Source organism: Oryx dammah, unplaced genomic scaffold, assembly GCF_014754425.2.
Source record: "Oryx dammah isolate SB20612 unplaced genomic scaffold, SCBI_Odam_1.1 HiC_scaffold_24, whole genome shotgun sequence".
NCBI classification, from domain to species: domain Eukaryota; kingdom Metazoa; phylum Chordata; class Mammalia; order Artiodactyla; family Bovidae; genus Oryx; species Oryx dammah.
Window position 1 is genome coordinate 20,633,508 of NW_024070208.1, and position 20,084 is coordinate 20,653,591.

General features: G+C 46.4%; 1 protein-coding gene across 1 annotated transcript; it reads right to left on the bottom strand.

Moving 5' to 3' along the window:
- Positions 1-257: 257 nt before the first annotated feature.
- CUNH13orf42 (chromosome unknown C13orf42 homolog) lies at positions 258-19,571 on the bottom strand. Its single transcript, XM_040266984.1, has 4 exons — positions 19,167-19,571; positions 4,253-4,403; positions 1,381-1,612; positions 258-432 (listed from the first exon to the last, which is right to left on the bottom strand). The coding sequence occupies exons 1-4, from the start codon at positions 19,569-19,571 to the stop codon at positions 258-260; spliced, it is 963 nt and encodes a 320-aa protein (XP_040122918.1).
- Between the last annotated feature and the right edge of the window lie 513 nt (positions 19,572-20,084).

Below are 20,084 nucleotides of genomic sequence, written 5' to 3' on the forward strand. Positions count from 1 at the left end.
CCTTCCGTTCCCTCTGCTCTCAGTAGGGCGGTAACAACCGGCCCACCTGCCCATGCAGAGAAAGCAGAGCCCCACAAGTGCCCTACGGCAGGCCCTCTGGGAGGCCGCGCAGGTGTCTTTGGCACTGACCAGGCACCAGCAGGCCACGTATTCAAGGACCTGACTTGACCCATCTTTAACTATCACACACCTGCTGCTTCGCTGAAAGCAGACTCCTTCTGGGGGACCCAGCCCGGCCAGGCTGCCAAGCTGAGGCCTCAGGGCACCATCCGCTCCCAGAGTTGCTCCCGAAGCAGCCACTGCCCTCGGGGGTTCTCCGTCTCATAGTGGTCCTCTCCCAGGGATGCCGGGGGCTCTGGTGCAAAGAGCTCCGAGTCCCAGTCCGTATCTTCTCCCGAGAAGTTGAAGAGGATCTGTCTGGAGCTCCCGAGGCTGGAAGGGAGGAATGAGGCAGAGGGCTTTGGATTGGCTTGGCTGGTCGCACGGGGAAAGGATGCCCTGATTTACCCTTCTGATGGAGCCTGTTGGATGCTCCCCTTGTGCTGGGCGGAGGACAGAGCTGTGTCACTGTAGGGTTGTGGGGGGACCTGGCCTTGGAGGGGAAGGATGGGAGATGAGGGCTGAGTCCTGGCTTAATATGTCCAGCACATGGTCCTTTATTATGGAGGAGGGAAAGGGCCATTTAGAAAACCCCTGAACCCATCAGAGTTGGAGGGCTCTTGCAGAAAAACAAAAGACAGGAGGGTAAGCCGAGACAGGTGCTTCTATTGTGAGAGGTAAACTCCCTGCAGAGTGGCCCGGGGTGGCCAGAGCAAGTGTGCGCGTATTTCTTTGAAGGAGTGAGTCCCAGGGATTTGGGAGTTAGAGATGGAAACTCGTCTTGGGAGAGGAGGATCTGCAGGGAAAGAGGCCAAGAGATGATGACAAGACGGCCAGCACAGACCCTGCCAGGAGGAAGCCCTTCATCCCAGCCTGGTGATGCCTGTCTACGGCAGGACCATCTAATTGGTTCAGGGTTGGTTACCTCGTGGTGCTATGCCTGCTTCAACCCCAAACTGTCATTAAAAATCTGTAGCACACAGAGTATCAGTGAAATTTGGGGGAAACAATGAAACAGGATGGACAAAGCATGAGGGCTAAGTGGCCAGAAAGGGAGGCAGACCCAGAGCTAAAGGGATAGTTAAGGCTGGGGACAGAGATGAACCAAGCTAAAATATATGTGTAAGCTATTACAAAAATTTTTAACTAAGACCTCCCTCCCCCCATATAGGAAGAATTTTTCCATGCAGGATGGGGTTCAGGGCACCTAAGGAGCACACCCTGCAAGAGTCTGGTGGACATGAGAGCATCTTGGTTACAGTCTGTGGCCCAAGCACTTACTCTTTTTTGCAGGCTTTGGGCTTAAATTTCAAAGTGCTGAAGGCCCCTTCCACAGCCTTGGGCAAGTAGATGGGGTGCCTCTCGAGTCTCCTCTGCGTGCCGATGGTCCGGCGCTCGGTGCTCCTCCGGACCTGGCCGGCTGTCCTGTGCCCCGCGATGTCCTCGGAGCACCGTCGGGGTGCCCTGAGAATCCAGTTGGAGTGCAGACTATGCTCCCGGGAGCTGGTGGCCACTGGAAGAGAGAAGCCGGGCCCCGGGAAAGGAGGACTCACCATGGGGAGGAGAGGGGAGCAGAAGGTCCCGGAGAGGGCAGCTCGGGCTGAGAACTCACAGTAAATACACACGTAAAATAGCAAATGCTTAGGAAGGCCCAGCTTGTGCCAGCGTGCTCATGCTTAGCCACTGAGTCGTGTCCAGTCCTCTGCGACCCCATGGACTGAACCCCTCCAGGCTCCTCTGTCCGTGGAATTCTTCAGGCAAGAATCCTGGAATGGATCGCCATTTCCTTCTCCAGGGGATCTTCCCGACCCAGGGATCGAGCCTGGGTCTCCTGCATTGCAGGCGGATTCTCTACCATCTGAGCCTCCAGGAAGACCCAGAGAGCCAACCAAAGGGAAGGATTCAACTCTGCAATTACCAGGCAGAGAGAAAATGCTCAAGCATGTGTCCATTAAAGATAAGTGCATAGACCTATGTTTTCGGACTTGGAAAGATGCCCTCGATGTATTGTAAATTAAGTGAAAAGAGTGGATGAAAAAAATAGGCAAGAGAATTTGTTTTTGTTTAAAAAGAATAATAAAGTGAGTCTATGTTTAAACCTTTTTGAAAGAACATACACGAAAACGTTAACAGTGATTATCTCCAAGTGGTAGAATTACAGGCCAAATGTTTTACTTTCTTCCTTATACTTTGGTATGTTGTTTGACTCACTTGATTCACAATGAACATATGTTATTCTTGTTATCAGAGAAAAAAAACATAAAGTCATTTCCGTTAAAAAAAATTTAACTCTGAAGATAACACTTATGGACTCAACGGATGTGCATGCTCAATCACTTCAGTCACGTCCAATTCTTTGTGACCCCGTGGACTGCAGCCCACTAGGCCCCTCTGTCCATGGGATTTCCCAGGCAAGAATACCGGGGGGGGTTGCCATGCCCTCTTCTCTAGGATATCTTCCTGACCCAGGAATTGAACCTGCATCTCCGGCAAGTCTCCTGCATCATAGGCAGATTCTTTACCACTGACCCACCAGAGATGCCCTGAGGGCCAGTCAAAGACTGAAGAAGCTGACAGCTGAATCCTGGATGTGGGCTCAAGCCTTGAAAGTGGTGGAGTCATCTGCTCTCCATCAGGAGGCAGCCAGTGACACACCTTGGCCAGGAGACGAGCATCACCTTCAACCCCACCCCACGCTCTCCAACAATCCAAGCTGGGCTTGAGCAAGCACTCTGGCCCTCTCCCGCCCTCCACACCCTTGCAGAGTGGTGGCCGGTGGGGGCCACAGAGGGAGCACTGTGGCAGGGGGGCTTAGGGTGCAGAGGGGTAACAAATGGTGACGGATCAGAGTCAGGTCTAGCAAACAGTGCTGTCCAGGCCCAACCTGCATAATCAAATATATAGGTTAAATAATATAATGTGTCTATTCCCTTTTCCCTTGTGGCTCAGCTGGTGAAGAATCAGCCTGCAATGCAGAGAGACCTGGGTTCAATCCCTGGGTTGGGAAGATCCCCTGGAGAAGGGAAAGGCTACCCACTCCAGGATTCTGGCCTGGAGAATTCCATGGACTGTATATGCCATGGGGTTGCAAAGTCAGATGCAACTGAGCGACTTCACTTTCACTTTCATTCCCTTTTCTTCTTTTTTCAATTCTGGTAACAGATACAGAACATAAAGTGTACCCTCTGAGGCATCTTGTAGTTTACATTCAGTCACGTTGAGTATACTCACATCATTGAGGGACAGGTCTCCACAACTTTTTCATCTTGCAAAACTGATACTCTGTACCCATTTAACAACTCCCCACCTCATCCCTTGCTTGAACTGTTGCCCTATTGCTTTCCCTCATAGAGCCGTAAAAATTCCACCCCACCTCAGCTATGAAAAATGGACCACAGAGAAAGACTCAGTGGTGTTTGACTCTTTGTGACCCCATGGACTATACCTGTGTGCATCCTCAATCATGTCCAACTCTTTGCAACCCCAAGGACTATAGCCCACCAGGCTCCTCTACCCATGAAAGAGCTCTCCAGGCCAGAATACTGGAGTGGGTAGCTGTTCCCTTCTCCAGGCGATCTTCTCTACCAAGTGATGGAACGCAGGTCTCTTGCATTGCTGGCTGATTCTTTACCAGCTGATCCACCAGGGAAGCCCCTTCCTCCTCCTCCTCCTCCCCCCTTCCTCCTCCCCTTCCTCTTCATCACCATCACCATCTTCACAACAGCCCCCAGTCAGTCACCAGTGACTGGCATCATGGAAGTCCAAGCACTGTGGTGGACTTTGGGGGAGAACTCAGGACAAAAGGCACAGAATCAACATGTGAACTAATAAAAATACTGGAGTGGGTAGCCTATCCCTTCTCCAGTGGATCTTCCCAACCCAGGAACTGAACCAGGGTCTCCTGCACTGCAGGCAGATTCTTTACCAGATAGCTACCAGGGAAGCCCCACAGAGGAGTTTTTGTCTAAACAGGGCACCGAGGGTTAAAGGGGGTATCCCAGTGTGGGGGGAGGCCAAAGCCAGGACTCCAGGGCATAGAGCGAGCTCAGGGCCAGGCTCTGGCTTGCAGATGAGAGTTGACCCTTTATCAGGGGAAGTCCAGTCCACAGACCCCACGACACCCCTACCTCCCGCCGGCGGGGATGGCACTCACCATCGAAGTCCACGTCTTCATTCTGCAGGTCCACCTCCGCAGCCCGGGGCCGCTTCTCCGTATCCAGCTCTGCGATGATGGAGTCAAAGAAGGCGATGGCCTCCGCCACGTCCGCGCTGAACTGGGAGTACTTCTTGGGGGTGGGTTTCGGCTAGAGGTGAAGGCAGAGGGAAGGGGCAGAGCTGCACGAGCCAGCCCAGCTCGGAGCGCCCTCCACAAGGGATGCTGAAAAGGACCAAAGTTGCTAAAACTAAACGTTTAAGAGATGGTGCGGGTTTGCACGTAAATTTGAAGTGCCCCTGAAAGGAAGGTAGATACTCCAGATCCACAGATGCTATAGTCGGTGGATTTTCCGTTGTCTCAAGGGGAGGCGAGGCGCGTGGGGGCGGGGGTATGAAAGGGTGAGTCGATCGGCCTCTGTCTTGGTCAGGGACTGTTATCCACCATTAAGCAAAATAATTGTCTTTCTTTGGCCTGTCCCCTGCAAATAAGCCCAATTGGGAGATTGTCCAGTTCCCCGGGGCAGGTGATGAGATGCTCACAGCAGAAAAGAGAGGATGAGATATGTTGAAAATAAAACACCCCAAAAGAGGTGTCAGTAGAAAAAGTGGCCAACGCTGAAGACAAATTGGTATGATTGTTTGAAAAGTGAAAGCAATGATATTAATACAATATAAAGAGTTTAAGAAATCTACTGAAAGTCAGACCAGGTTCCGGGTTCTGCCCTGATCCATTCTCCTTCAGGATAGCCTCCTCCTCCTCCTCCTCCCCCCCCGCCCCCGCCACCTTCCTCCTCCCCTTCCTCTTCATCACCATCACCATCTTCACAACAGCCCCCAGTCAGTCACCAGTGACTGGCATCATGGAAGTCCAAGCACTGTGGTGGACTTTGGGGGAGAACTCGGAACAAAAGGCACAGAATCAACATGTGAACTAATTACAAACAAAACCTCCCCAAAGAATGTAGGAAGTGAGAGAACTCGGAGGAAAAAGAGAGACAATAGGTGTTAACCTGGGCTCTTTGGACCAAGTATAGTGTTCTTTTATTTTTTGTGTGCATTGTGAAAGTAGTGAAAGTTGATCAGTCGTGTCTGACTCTTTGTGACCCCATGGACTCCTCCATGGAATTCTCCAGGCCAGAATACTGGAGTGGGTAGCCTTTCCCTTCTCCAGGGGATCTTCCTAACCCAGGGATCCAACCCAGGTCTCTTGCATTTCAGGCGGATTCTTTACTAGCTGAGCCACAAGGGAAGCCCAAGAATATTGGAGTGGGTAGCCTATCCTTTCTCCAGGGGATCTTCCCGACTCAGGAATTGAACTAGGGTCTCCCGCATTACAGGCAGATTCTTTACCAACTGAGCTATCAGGGAAACCCTTTTGAAAGTGGGATGGTACTAAAAATGAAAGTGATTTAATCACAGATTTGCATGTTAGGAAACTAAAGGATGACATCTTTATACACGCATAAGATTTTGGTGAAATATATACATTTTTTGAGCAAACTCTGGAAGATAGTGGAGGCCAGGGGAGCCTGGCATGCTACAGTCCATGGGGTCACAAAGAGTCAGATATGACTGAGTGACTGAACAACAACAAAAACGCATTTTATACCACTAGGGGACTTTTTTTTTTTTTTTTTGGCCATGCCACAGCTTGCAGGATCTTAGCTCCCTGGCCAAGGATCTAACCCATGTCCCCTGCAGTGGAATCACAGAGTCCCAACCACTGGGCCACCAGCTGATTCCCAAGAGCATCTTTAAATAGCAGAATTTTTTTTTCCTTTTATATTTGTGAGCAGCATTCTTGGAGAAAATTTTTGAAGTACCTCAAAATATACTGAACCTTTTCTGTTAAAAGTGGAAAACTGTTCATATGTAGTTATCCTGCCCCGTTCAAAGAGCAAATGAAAGTGAAAGTAGGGAAGCAGTTAAAACTCAAAGACAAAGAGAACAAGAGAGAGGTGGTCAGTGAGAGAGATACCCAAGAGTTCCTGGCAAATGGAAAGCAGTTGAAGAGGAGGAATTGCTGTAACAGAGAAGAGGAACTTGCCTTCCAGAGAGCCACAGGGGGCGGGCATGGGGCGGGCCGCGGGGCAGAATCGGAAGCACTTGGAAAGGGGGACAATCTGACCCTTAAAACCAGAAATGTTCCAGACTTGGCATTACCAGGGACACCAAGGACGGGGATGGAAAACTAAGGGGCTGGTTGACAGTCTGCATGGACTCAGCCGGCCAGGCCACCCTCCCACAGTCAGATGACCGGAAGGCTTATCTCTGGAGGCAGCTCCTGTGTTTTCTCTTGCTAGACCCTCTGCCTTGAATGCCTTATCTGACCAGCTGCTATCTGACCATCAGGACGTGGCTGAGACAGCTCTTTCTCCCTCAGATGATGCTAAGCGCCTGCATTTTTGAGCAGGCAGAGGCTTGTACCCTAGCTGTGCCTGCACAGAATACACTTGCTCCTTTTTTTCCTTATTTCCAGTCACTATTCCCCAAGCTCCCAAAGCCCCAGGCCACCCTGCTTCTTTATCCCATAAATACCTGCTGCTGCTGCTGCTGCTAAGTCACTTCAGTCGTGTCCGACTCTGTGAGACCCCATAGATGGCAGCCCACCAGGCTCCGCCTTCCTTGGGATTCTCCAGGCAAGAACCCTGGAGTGGGTTGCCACCTCCTTCTCCAATGCGTGAAAGTGAAGACACTCAGTCGTGTCCGACTCTTAGTGACCCCGTGGACTGCAGCCTACCAGGCTCCTCCGTCCATGGGATTTTCCAGGCAAGAGTACTGGAGTGGGGTGCCATTGCCTTCTAGAGTTACACTATTACAATCATTGATCATATATTGAACTATACATTTGATCAACTGCTTCAAGTCTAGGCATCATTCCCGTTGAAGGCTCAGTCATATACTTGGTAATACAAGAAATAATAATCTTGTGAACAAGCAAAATACAGATGGTATAGTTAATAACATTAGTGGAATTAAAAGTAAATATTTTAGCCATGAGCCTCCCACACCATTTTTTTTTTTAATGATTGTCAAGTTTTTTTTTTAATGATTGTCAAGACTAGGGAATGGGTCATTTAGAGCAGATTTTTCATGTGGTTCAAATGTGTTACATTAAAGGATTTATCAGGTACAAAAATACAGCATTCAGTTTGAATTATAGCACAGATATCTCCCTGAGATGCTGTAAGGTGTCAAGGGTCTTGCAGTTGTGTAGCACTGCCTTTCTCATCATAGAGATATCAGAATTCATTAGGCTAATAGCCCGGTTACTATCATTTAAAGCTTATGAAAGTTGTCAAGGTCAATTACATCCTCCAACCCCACCGAAGGCACACACACACACAAGCTGCTAAATGGTCATACCAGTAGAATACAGATCTTTGACTCACTGGGATCATACTAATGGTAGATTGGTTGGGGTTACCTGTAATTTGTTAACATGTATGACCTTAAATTCATGGGAATCCCAGGCTACACCTTCGTATCATCCCTGTAGATGTCAAGGCCATAAATCAGTACCACAAATCCACTGAGTTCCATACCAATCACTCTAAGGGTAATAACCGGCATAGTTCATAAAGCACCCAGCCTTGTCTCATAATTACCAGGTTGATCATTTTTAGTATGATTTAACCATTCCCAACATAGAGGAGCCTTTAAACTTAAATGACCATAGCCTGGTGTTAACCATGTAGATCCTCCCCATAATTGTAGGAGTTTTCCTTTTAATAAATGAGAAGTTAATTTTTTTATTAAGACTTAGCTCATCACTCCGATTGAGTTTAAATGACCCTAAGAGAAAACTTAAATCTATGGCCAGCCTCAGAGCAGGTATTTTTAATTGGCCAGGTGAGAGGATCCCATCTAGAATTATTTTGAATAGATAGAACAGGACTGAACACTCATCTAAAACAAATTTCCTAGGGGGTATCCAATCAGAGCCCTAAAGAACAGAAATCCACCAAGGTAACCCAGAAGTAGGAGAAGGCAATGGCACCCCACTCTAGTACTCTTGCCTGGAAAATCTCATGGACAGAGGAGCCTGGTGGGCTGCAGTCCATGGGGTCACTAAGAGTCGGACACGACTGAGCGACTTCACTTTCACTTTTCACTTTCATGCATTGGAGAAGGTAATGGCAACCCACTCCAGTATTCTTGGCCTGAAGAATCCCAGGGACGGGGAGCCTGATGGGCTGCTGTCTATGGGGTTGCACAGAGTTGGACACGACTGAAGCGACTTAGCAGCAGCAACCCAAAAGTAATAGGCACAGGTAATTGGCCACAACCCAGGAATGAAGAAAACATTATAAATACCTGAGCCCCTTTCTTTCCTGGAGGCCGATCTGATTTTGTCCCCCATCTCCTCGTTTGGCTGCCTTGTGGATAAACCTTCTCTTGGCTGCAAACCCTGGCATCTCAGTGTTTGGGTTTCATGTGAATTAGGTAGACGAGCCTGGCTTGGTGACTCCAAGGCTAACCTGCAAGTCCAGGCTCCTTGGGCCTTTTCAAGTTCTTTTTCAAACTCAGGCTGATTCTGACTTTTCCCGCCTTTCCTGCAGCTTCCCTGGGCCTTTCTCGCCTCTATTAAGACATTCTCTTGGTCTCCAAGTGAGACCACCAACACAAGAGCTATGTCAGCTGAAGCTCAGGGTTTAGGGCTCAGGCTAAGATCACAGAAAATCTACTTTACAAAACGACGGTTGGACAAGATGGGACTTCAGTCACCCGCACCATTGGGTGAGAGCCAAAATAGTTCTCCCTCTCTGAACTCAATACTCTGAAATAAAAGTGGATTACCTTCCTTCCCATTCTGACTTTTCCTGGCCCAGAGTTTTTCAGCTACTTCTTTGGAAAGACTGCTACACACCTGCTTTCTGGGGCACCTGCTCAAGCCTGAGTGTCACAGGGCTCGTGTTCTTTCAGCCTGCGCAGCCCCAGGGCAACGAGCTTTCTCTGAGAGCATCTGTATTACGTTGCCAACTCCACTCAAGTTTGCCTTTCACATTTAACCTTCAGTGGCCTTAAGGTCATCATTTTCCAAGCCTCCATGTCCGACTCCTTCACAACAAGCCTGGGTCTCAGATTACTTTCCCCAGATGAAACCCTTGCACTTTTCCAAACCAAACTCCACTGTATTTCTCACTGTAATGTTTGAGTCCCCCAAGGCAGTGTATCTTTCTGCATTTCACATCCGCTCCCATCCTGCCTGTTCTCACCTGCCCTTTGGGTCCTTCAGCTTCTCCAGTCTGCTTACTTTCTTCTGGGATCTGTCAGTATTTGTCTCCAAGAGGTTTGGATGCTCCAAAACCAACATGCAGGTGTAAGCAGCAACATTTTGTCAGAGGTTAGGGTAGGTTGGATAGGTTCTAAGCCCACCCAAAGCCAAGAGGACCACCACGAAACATCGCGCCGCCTCCTCCCTTCTCATGCTTGGGGCCCAACCCCCTCACCTCCCCAGGGATCACCTCACGTGGTACCTCCTCTCTGACACTTTCACCCTGTAGCAGAGACATGGGCACTGCTTTTCTGTGTTTATGTGGACAGCAACATTGTATGAAACCCTCATAGCCACACACCAGGCCCACGATTCTTGTTGTTTTTGAACCTTTCGTTTTGTTTTGGGGTATGGCCGATTAATAATGCTATGATCGTTTCAGGTGAACAGGGAAGGGACTCAGTCATATACATACATGGATCCCTTCTCCCCCAAACTCCCCTCCCATCCAGGCTGCCACATAACACTGAGCAGAGTTCCATGGGCTATACAACAGGTATAGGTCCTTGTTGGTTATCCATTTTCAACAGAGCATATATATAGTGTGCCCCTGACCCTCCTAAACTCCCTATCACTTCCCCCATCCTTCCCTGCAGCAACCACAAGTTTGTTCTCCAAGTCTATGAGTCTCTTTCTGTTTTGTAAGTAAGTTCATTTGCATCATTTCCTTTTAGATACCGCATATAAGGGATGTCATATGACAGACTCATGATTCTCAGCCTTGTCTATGAAATAGCTTTGGCAAATCACACTTACAGATTGTCTTTGGATAGATATTCAATTCCTTCCCTAGTGGCTCAGTTGGTAAAGAATCTGCCTGCAATGCAGGAGACCTGGGTTTGAACCCTCAGTCGGGAAGATCCCCTGGAGAAGGAAATGGCAACCCACTCCAGTACTCTTGCCTGGAGAATTCCATGGACAGAGGAGTAGGGCCGGCTACAGTCCATGGAATCGCAAAGAGTCGGACACGACTGTGCAACTGACTCTCTCGCTCATTGCCAGCCACTACCTACATGACACAGGCTGTAGGATACACCCAGCCTCCAACAGTCTTGTTGTTATTCTACCCATTTCTCTTTCAACACAGTGTGGTTCAGGCCAGATGCTGAGATTATGGCGCTTCAGGTGATGGGCTGTATCAGGGCAGATGGGCTGTCTTTCCATCTATGAACGTCGGGCACCTATTTCAATGCCTGACACAGAGTAATTTGTTGAATGGATAAATGTATGCTGTATACATGCTATCATCTAATGTTTATATTCTCCAACAGTTTTTATGTTTTATGCTATAGGTTTTATGCTAACTTATACATTTGGATTTAACTTGACAAAATTTGAGAACTCTGTACCCCTTATTTTCATGGAGTATTGATAATACAACGTTGAGCTAAAAACATCTGGAAATCAAAATGTCAATGCATTGCAATGAAATTTACAGGATCAAGTGTGGAACTGGTCTGGCTGGCTTGCGGAGATCATTTTCCCTTGGCTCATTCAGCTGGGTGAAATGAAATGCAAAACAGTTTAAATTTTTCCATAAGCAATGTAATGTTCTCAAAAGAAGCCCTTCAGGATAAGCTTTAGAAGCTCAAATACATCCTCTTTGCTTCTGCCATCCTTGGAATGGCTATTTACAATCAAGTCCAGAGTTATACTTTTCCCTTTTATATCACAACACCTAGGGAAATATGTACCCATCATTGAAGAGAGGTTTATGATAAAAAGAATGGGAGCTTAAGAAACAAGAACTGTATATGGCACAAATGAACCTATCTGCAAACCACAAACAGACTCACAGACATAAAGAGCAGACTCATGGTTGCCAAGGTGGAGGGAGGTGGGAAGGACTGGGAGTTTGGGATTAGCAGATGGAAGCTATTAGATATAGGTTGGATAAATAACAAGGTCCTATGGCATAGCACAGGGAACTATATTCAATATCCTGTGATAAACCATAATGGAAAAGAATGTTGAAAAGAATGTATACATGTGTATAACTGAGTCACTTTGCTGTACAGCAGAGATTGGCACAACACTGTATGTCAACTATACTTCAGTAAAAAAATAAATAAATAACTATAGATCTGACAACCTGGGGAAAGGTTTAATCATTGAAATTTAAATACATATGTACACACGTCCACATCCACATTTTCAATAGATAAGCTATTGGTAGACTTGTCAGAGCTGAACAACAACCAGATAGTGATGTAGACAATAGAGCTGAGAAAATCAGACCAAAAAGATAAAAAAAGAGGGGCAGGGTTTGTCACAAACTATAGTGTAACTAAGCCTGGGAATTACCTCTTACAGCTAAGTGTTACAATCATTTTGGAAGCATAGCTGTACCTCTTCTGTGTTTGGTATTAGAGGTTGCAGACTCACAATCTGACAAGCTGTCTTTTTTCTCCAGCATTATCTTAAAGCCATTGTTTCCTTTGCTAGTACCTGGTACCTTCTCCACTCCTCCCCTTAAAGGTCACCTAAATGACCCTTTCACTTTAGCAAAACAGTAAGTGAATGTTTTTTGCTTACACTTATGAAACTCTTCAAAGCCTAACTAATAGAACTGAATTAATAGCCTTGAAGCATAGTATAAAACTCTTCACACATGATAAGTGAAACATCACAATCCAATGAGAGAAGGGATAGATTTGTCAATAAATGGTGTTGAATCTTTGCTATCTGGGAAAAAATTTCAAATAGGATTCTCAATTCCCACTATGTGTAAAAATAAATTGCTGATAGATAAAAGCGTTGGGGTTTTTATGGAACTACTGAAAAAAAAAGGAGGAAAATGGCAAACATGTAACTGACCTTGAGACACACAAGGGATTTCTAAGCATGAAACAAAGAAGTATCAAAGACAAAAGCTGACACATTTAACTACATAAAAACTGGTAATATTTTTAATGATAAAATTGTATGTCAAGTAAAATTTAACTAAAATTAAAATATTTTTAACCATGTGGCAGACAACACGCTCACATTCTTGATGTGAATACATATAAATAAAAAAATTTGCTAGAGCCAAAATGTATAAAGACATGAATGGGTAATCCATTAATCAAGAGTACACATTGGTTTGATAAAACAAGAAGGTCATTCTTTTCTCAAGCAATAATTCAGAAAAAGTACATAAGATAATTCAGTTTATCTATTAAATCAATAGACTTTAAAAATTAATGACACTACTTGGTGTTGATAAAATGCAATAAGAAGAGCCTTCTAATTCACTGTTGATGAAAGCATAAATTATAAAATATTTCTGGAAAACAATATGTAGAAGAACCTTTAAAAATGAATGACTTTTAACCTTTGACCTGTTAACACACTAAGGAGAGCTGTCCAAAAGATACCTTTATAAACAGAGTAAGATGAATTCATTCATAATGTTTAACAATTGTTTAAAGGATTGTGAGTTAAATTTTTGCCATTAAAACTTCAGTTTTCAAAAACAAGTTAATGATAGAAAAGAACACAAAATATAAGTTATTTAAAAGTATATGGTATATGCCAAATTTTGTGAATTTATACATACTAAAGTTTGCCAAATTCAGGAACTAAAAAAACTTAATGGCAGTTAAATTTCAATTTTACATAAGCTATAAATTTTTGGTATTAATATATACCAAATATTGTATGGACATAATTATATTTTTTAAATCCATCATTTATCTGAATCCAAATTTAAATAGACATCCTCTATTTTATCTGGCAACACTATCATACATATTTACAACTATACAAGAAATAAATGATTGAAAGAAAATATATTTAAGCATTTTAGAGTGATTATTCTGGATGATATGATTCTAAGTTATTTCAATTTTTTTCAACTTTTTTGTGTTTTATAAATTTCGTTTAATGAGTAAATATAACTTAGAAAAAACTGTTTACCAAAAAAATGTTTCCTTTTGATAGTAAACTCGGATTCATTACACATGAGATGCTTTAATTATTAGGATATCATTTCATCTGAATACACCCAAATATATTCTACTCTATTAAAAACAAAAGATAATTTTCCACTCACTGAAAACCAAGTCTCCCATAAACCTTTCAGTTTTCTTCTTAAATTGCAACTGGGGTTTCTCAGGTTATTTGTTTATTGAGTTACTGTATGCCTGGAGCTTCACTGGAAGCTGGAGATAAAAAAATAAATAAGACATGATGACTCCATTCAAGGAGCTCATGGCCAGTAGCAGACACAGCAAATGAATGACGATTACAGTGCTGTGTGCTGAGTGCTAGGTGCTGGGAGCTAAGTGCTGAGTTAAGAGCCAGACCCAGGGAAGGGAGAAATCCACCGTGTTAGACTGTGGACATGAGAAATAGCTTCCTGGGGCAGTGCTTTCTCTGCTGTCTTAAAAAGACAAGAAGTTAGCCGGGTGAGTGGGGTGTAATGGAAAGGGAAATGGGAGGAGGAAGTGTTGTTGCTAAGCCGAGCAAGCAGCTGGTGTCTGAAAGATAGATTGGGGATGTAGATTCCCATCCTGTGATCTGACTGAGGGGGCTGCAGAAATTGGATACTCTGTTATCAGTGATTATTTTACTGTCTGTCATCTTCTGGGAAACTCTGCCAAGCATCACAGAAATTCTTTGCAGTTCATACTGAATGTCTACTGCCCTTTAACTCTGCCAACCAGATACAGGCCCAGGACTAGAGGCCTCCAGTAACTGACGCTCACAGAAAGCCTGCACTTTCATATCACCATGTTTGCAGAAATTCCCCCCAACAGAACTGAAAACTAATTCCCAGGGGTGTATGGGAATCCAGGACCTGCTTCCCCTTCCCATATGCCATTTACAGGTGGATGATTTGGAATCTTCTTAAGTGAATTGGATTTAGATCTTTCTACCGTAGAGGAGAAAAAATAATCTATTTGCTGTTGACAAGGTCTTATTTCATGAACCAGGATTGAACCGCCAATGACAGAAAATCTATTCTGAAAGCTATCTATTATCAGAGCAAAACTACTTTAAATAAGAATCAATCACATTTGGCAGGCATTCTTCAGAATTCCACTGGCTCTGTTTAAATTATGCTTGTAGTGGGTGAATTTCTTTAGTTGGGGGGTGGGGGCTGGAAAGGGGATTGGTGCTGGGAGAGGTGCACATTGAAGAGCTGGTTCATTCATCCAGGCAGACATATCGGGAATCCAAGCTGCTCAGAGCTAGAAGACACACAGAAATAAAGACATTTCTTCGGACTGGGGTAGGTGACCAGGAACCTTAGCTTTGGAAAATACTTCCTCCCAAACCTTCTGGACAGAGTTTCTTGGGTGCATTGCAGCCAACCCCAAACTGCCTCCCTGGTGGTCCAGACACTGTGGTCCACTCAGGTCCCCTTGGGTGGCTGAGTTCTCACAGAGGGATGCCGGCTGTTCACCTGTTCATCTGGCCCTAGAAATGTGGGAAGCAATCCTCAGGGGAGCAATCCCCAAGTGCTGATGAGCACTCCGGACAAAACCTGGGTGTAATCTCAAACTTTGCCTCCTCACCTCCCATCAAAACCCAAGCTCCCTGGTGGTTCAGGGGCTAAGACTATGCACTCCCAATGCACGGGTCCCAGGTTCGCTCCCTGGTCAGGGAACTAGATCCCATGTACTGCAACTAAGAGTCCACAGACCACAACTAAAGATCCTGCATGCTGCAACGAAGACCTGGTGCAGCCAAATAAATAAAATAAAAACAAATATTTGAAAAAGCCCAAGCTCATGTACTGTTAAAAAGGAAGGAGGTTCTGAGAACATGGATGAACCGCCAGTCACAGACTGACAAGTACTGTGCGATTCCATTTATATGAGGTTCCTAGAGGCAAATTCATAGAGACAGAAAAGAGAATCCAGAAGTCGAGGGGAAAGGGAAAATGCGGAGTCACTACTTCAGGGCCCAGACTTTCTGTCTGGGCTGATGAAAATTTTCTGGGAATGGATAGTAGTGGGCTGCACAGCATTATGCTTAATGCCAGGGAATTAACTGCACACTTAAAAATGGTTCAAATGGTAGCTTTCAATTTTGGGGGGTAAATTTTAATTTTTTAAATAATTTTAAAGAGAGTTATATTTTAAGAAATAAAAGATAGTTGTCAAACATTTTCTAAAAGCATTCTCCTAATTTCTAAATGAAGTATTTTTAGAGCCTCCATGACCTCTTAAAGGAATGCATTTTCTAGTTTCTACTAATTTACTTTCGAAAAGCATTCTAAAAAGATGTTAATTAGGGCTTATTGTCTTTGGGCTGAATTATCATGGGTCTATATAAATGATCGTTTGGAAAAGCTTACAGAAAGCTCTGGGGTAAAGAGCTCTGATTTCTGTCTGGCAGTTAACCATTTGATATTACACAGGGTTGCACATTTTTCTTCAAAAGAAATGTATATTATATCAAAGAAAAGCACTTAATTTCGTAATTCATTGACTGTGATAGGCTTCATTACCCACAATCTGAGGACCCTGAAAAATGCTCATTTAAGGTGCTATGAAATGCCAGAGAAAATGGTAAATACTGTGTTATGCCTATTTTACCACCCCTCAAAAAAAAAAAAAAAAAAAGAGCCAAGCTTGAGAGAAAGTGATGTGTTGAGGTGAGGAGGAGTGAAAAGAGAGCAGGGAAGTAACCCGGAGACCTCCGGCAGCTTGAAGACATTACCATGGGAACGAGGTGAGGGGAGAAACACGCCAGGGCTGAGGCCAGTCTCGTCCCAGACCAGACCCCAAAGCAGGCTTGAAGGAGAACAATTTGCTTTCCAAAGTCCTGGGATGAGGGGGGAAATAGCAAGAAACACAGCAGGACAGCTTTTAATTCCTCGCGGGCTTTTTTCTCTCAGAGGGTGCACCACATCTTTAGGGGACTTTGACAGAGATTTTGGAAGGGCGTGCAGTTCCCCCCCTAACCCCCGTGCCTCTAGCATCTGAATCCTCCACTGGGTCCAAAAGGCCCGGCAGGAGTTACACAGCCAGGTCCCCTCCCTGGTTCCTCACTAGGACAGGTGCCCCCCGCAAGGGCTCTGAGAAATCGCCTCCAGAAATCTGCCTCCTGGGTCACTGCCTGCCTTTCCCACAAGAATGATCACCCATGAGAGTAAGAACCTTGGCTCGTTTAGCAGCATCTTGGAGAGTTCCTGACACATAGTATGTGCTCAACAAATATGTGTTGTTAAGTGAAGGAAGGAAAGAAGGAATGATACACTTATTGATGAACTGTTACTAAAATATCACTGAAAGCATTACAAATGACATCACCCATGGTTCCCGGTATCAGATCCTCTATGAGAAAGCTTAGAATTTAAACCTGGGAAAAATCTGGATTCCCGTAAGCAATAGGTATGGTTCTTCCTCTTAGATAGTCAGAATTTTGAAATAAGTCCTGCTCTTTTTACGTTGTAGCGCCCAGGAAGTGCAAAGCCAAACCCAGCTGTAGGATTTGCGTGTTTTCTTGAGCCGTCTTGATTTTCTGTGGATGCTTGTTCTCTCCCAGCTTTCCAATGTCTGTTGCCACCTTATGCTGCTGGTATATGAATCCTCTCAGACCCTCTGTAGAATGATTAGGAAGTAAGAAAGTATTTCTGCTGAACTGATTTGAAGACACGGTACCTATTCGTTATGAAGATTGTGAGTTTATAGCTGTGCTCACACTCTGTCCCCAGCTTTCTCCCTAGCACACAAGTTGACAGAACAAACTCAATATTTCAAGGCTACAGAGACCACAGGGCTTCTCAGGCGGTGCCAGTGAATCCACCTGCCAATGCAAGAGACCCAAAAGACGTGGCTTCGGTCCCCGGGTCAGAAAGATCCCCTGGAGGAAGGCATGGCAACCCACTCTAGTATTCTTGCCTGGAGAATCCCATGGACAGAGGAGCCTGGCAGACTACAGTCCAGGGGCTTGCAAAGAATCGGACAGGACTGAAGCAGCTTAGCACACCCACAAGCACAAAGTGCCTGGAGGGAATCTAACCGGAGCTGAGAACCCCAGGATAGTCAAGCTGGAGAGGAGTCCAGAAGCCACGGTGACCCCCTCTGTCTCTGGAGATGACTCCGAAGGAGGAGGTGGCCCCGAAGGAGGGGTGTCAGGCCCCCAAATCTCCAACTGGCTGGCTGCAGGATCAGTACCCATACCTGAGAGTAGGATTCTTCATATGGGCCCCAACACTGACCTACTTTGAGAGTTCAAATGGTTATTTACACTGCTCCCACATGGGATAAAGTGCAGACAGTTGAAACCAGTTGGGTGAGGCCAAGCCCTAGAGATCTGGTAACAGACCAGCTGGTCAGTGTTAATGGGACTTGCAGACCTGCAGGACACTCTGGGGAGGCACCCAGGATGGGGTAGGGGGTGAGAGGGCAGAAAGGCCTGCTCTGAACACCTTAGAGCTCAGGAGAACGATTGATGGGGATTGGAAACAGCCTCAAATTTCAGACATTAAAAAAAAATAATTTAGGGAACAAAGGAACAAGTAACAATGAGATTTGGGTCTTAGCAAAATCTGGTCACCGAGTCTCAGCTTGTTCTTCTGTGATCCCAAAGGACTTTCTCCCCACTTCTCTTCTGGCATTAATGGAATTACCTCCAAAAAACATAATGTGTACAAACACTGTGATAAGTACAAGTGAAAGTGTTAGTCACTCAGTCACGTCTGACTCTCGCGACCCCATGGACTGTTGTCCATCAAGCTCCTCTGTCCATGGAGTTCTCCAGCAAGAACACTGGAATGGGTAGCTATTCCCTTCTCCAGGGGGTCTTCCCCACCCAGGTCTTCTTCATTGCAGGCAGATTGTTTACCGTCTGAGCCACCAGGGAAACCATAAGATGCGGATCCTTCCCTTCACTGATTTCCTGCTTGGTCTGCCTGGGCAGGAAGACTCCAGTGCCCAGCAAAGTTGTCATTCAGTCTCCTGGACTCACAGACTCTCTCCCAGGCTGTGACTGGGTCCCCTAAGTACCTGAGCACCTCACACAGAGCAAATCCTCCCAATGTTCGCTTTTCACCGGGACTTTCAGATGTGACTGTATTAATAAAAGTAACAACAATAACTTGTTGAGAAGTGATTTGTTCAAGTGATGTGCTGTTATGCAAATATCATAAAAGCCTCCTCTCACCCAGGAAGTGGGCAATAAGGGACAGGCATGCTGTTGGCCTGAAGACGGAGCCCAAGCCCTCCTCCTGGGCTGCTCTGGGGATGCCAGAACTGTCCCTCCCCCGTGGCTTCCATGTGAAAACTCAACATGGGACCAGCCACCCTTCCCAGGCCAGGGAGATGGCCATGGAGACTCTCCGGAGGTCTTGGAGCTGGTGCCCAGATTAATTAACACGCAGATTAATTAAGCTATGCTTGGAGGAACCAGGATTCCCACTCGCCTCTCAGAAAAATGCTCTTGTCCATAGCATTTCTTGGGGGCACTTGAAAGAAAGTGAAAAGTGTTAGTTGTCCAGCCATGTCTAACTGATCCCATGGACTATAGCCCGCCAGGCGCCTCTGTCCATGGGATTCTCCAGGCAAGAATACTGGAGTGGGCTGCCATTTCCTCCTCCAGGGCATCATCCTGACCCAGGGATCGAACCCAGGTCTCCTGCATTGCAGGTAATTTCTTTACCATCTGAGCCACCAGGGAAGTCCAGGGTGGCACTTACCTTCATTTCTTTGGCGGTGGAGTTCTTTACGCCCCTGGAGGATTTTGAGGAGGTGGAGGAGACGCCTGGGGCGCGGCTGGGCTTCAGGTCGTTCAGGCTGCTAAGGTACTTCTTGCGCAAGGCCAGCAGTTCCTGCAAGTACTGCAGGCAGTCCTGGGTGCGCGAGAGCATCCACGCGCGGTCCCCCTCCTGCTGCAGGTAGTACAGGCTGGGGTCCATGCTGCCGGCGCTGCGGTATTTCTTTAAGGACTCGCTGAACTTCTCGCCGTGGTCCCCGACCACGTACACGGAGCTGCTGCGGATCAGCCTGACGCCGGGGCTGGGGCCGTGGTAGCAAGGGCTCTCGGCCGCCTCTGCCTTCTTGTGCGGGCCGGAGTGAAGGATGGAGTGGAGCTTTCTGAGCATGGTGCTGGGTTTCTCTCTGTGGGTGCCTTCCAGCTGCCTGCGCGGAGCCACTTGATCTAGCTGGGGGCGCGGGAGCCAACCTGCGGGACTGCCTCCATCTGCTTTCCCGGGGGCCCCTGAGTCCCGGAATCCCAGCGAGTGTGGGCTCGGTCAGGCGGGCAACCCGGGCATCTCTCATGGGGGGAACTTTCACATCCAATAACCGAGATGCCATAAACCACCTGAGGACATGAGGGAGAGTGCCCAGAGCTTTAAAAGCAAGCTCCCTGGCTGGCTTGAAGCACCCCGAGGGGACAAATACCTTCCTCGCTGTTCCATCAAAGGTCCCAGCTGGATGGGGAACCTGTGACGCTGCGTTTCCCTGCTCAGCTATTTTCTCTCCTTTTCCTTTTGCATTTCTGGATGTGTTCTCACTCGGTTTGACTGGATCTTGCTGTGGGTTTTTATGTTTCCACTTCTGTTGAGCTGGCCCTGGTCCTGAATTCCCCGACGCCAAAACGCCTGAAATCCTAC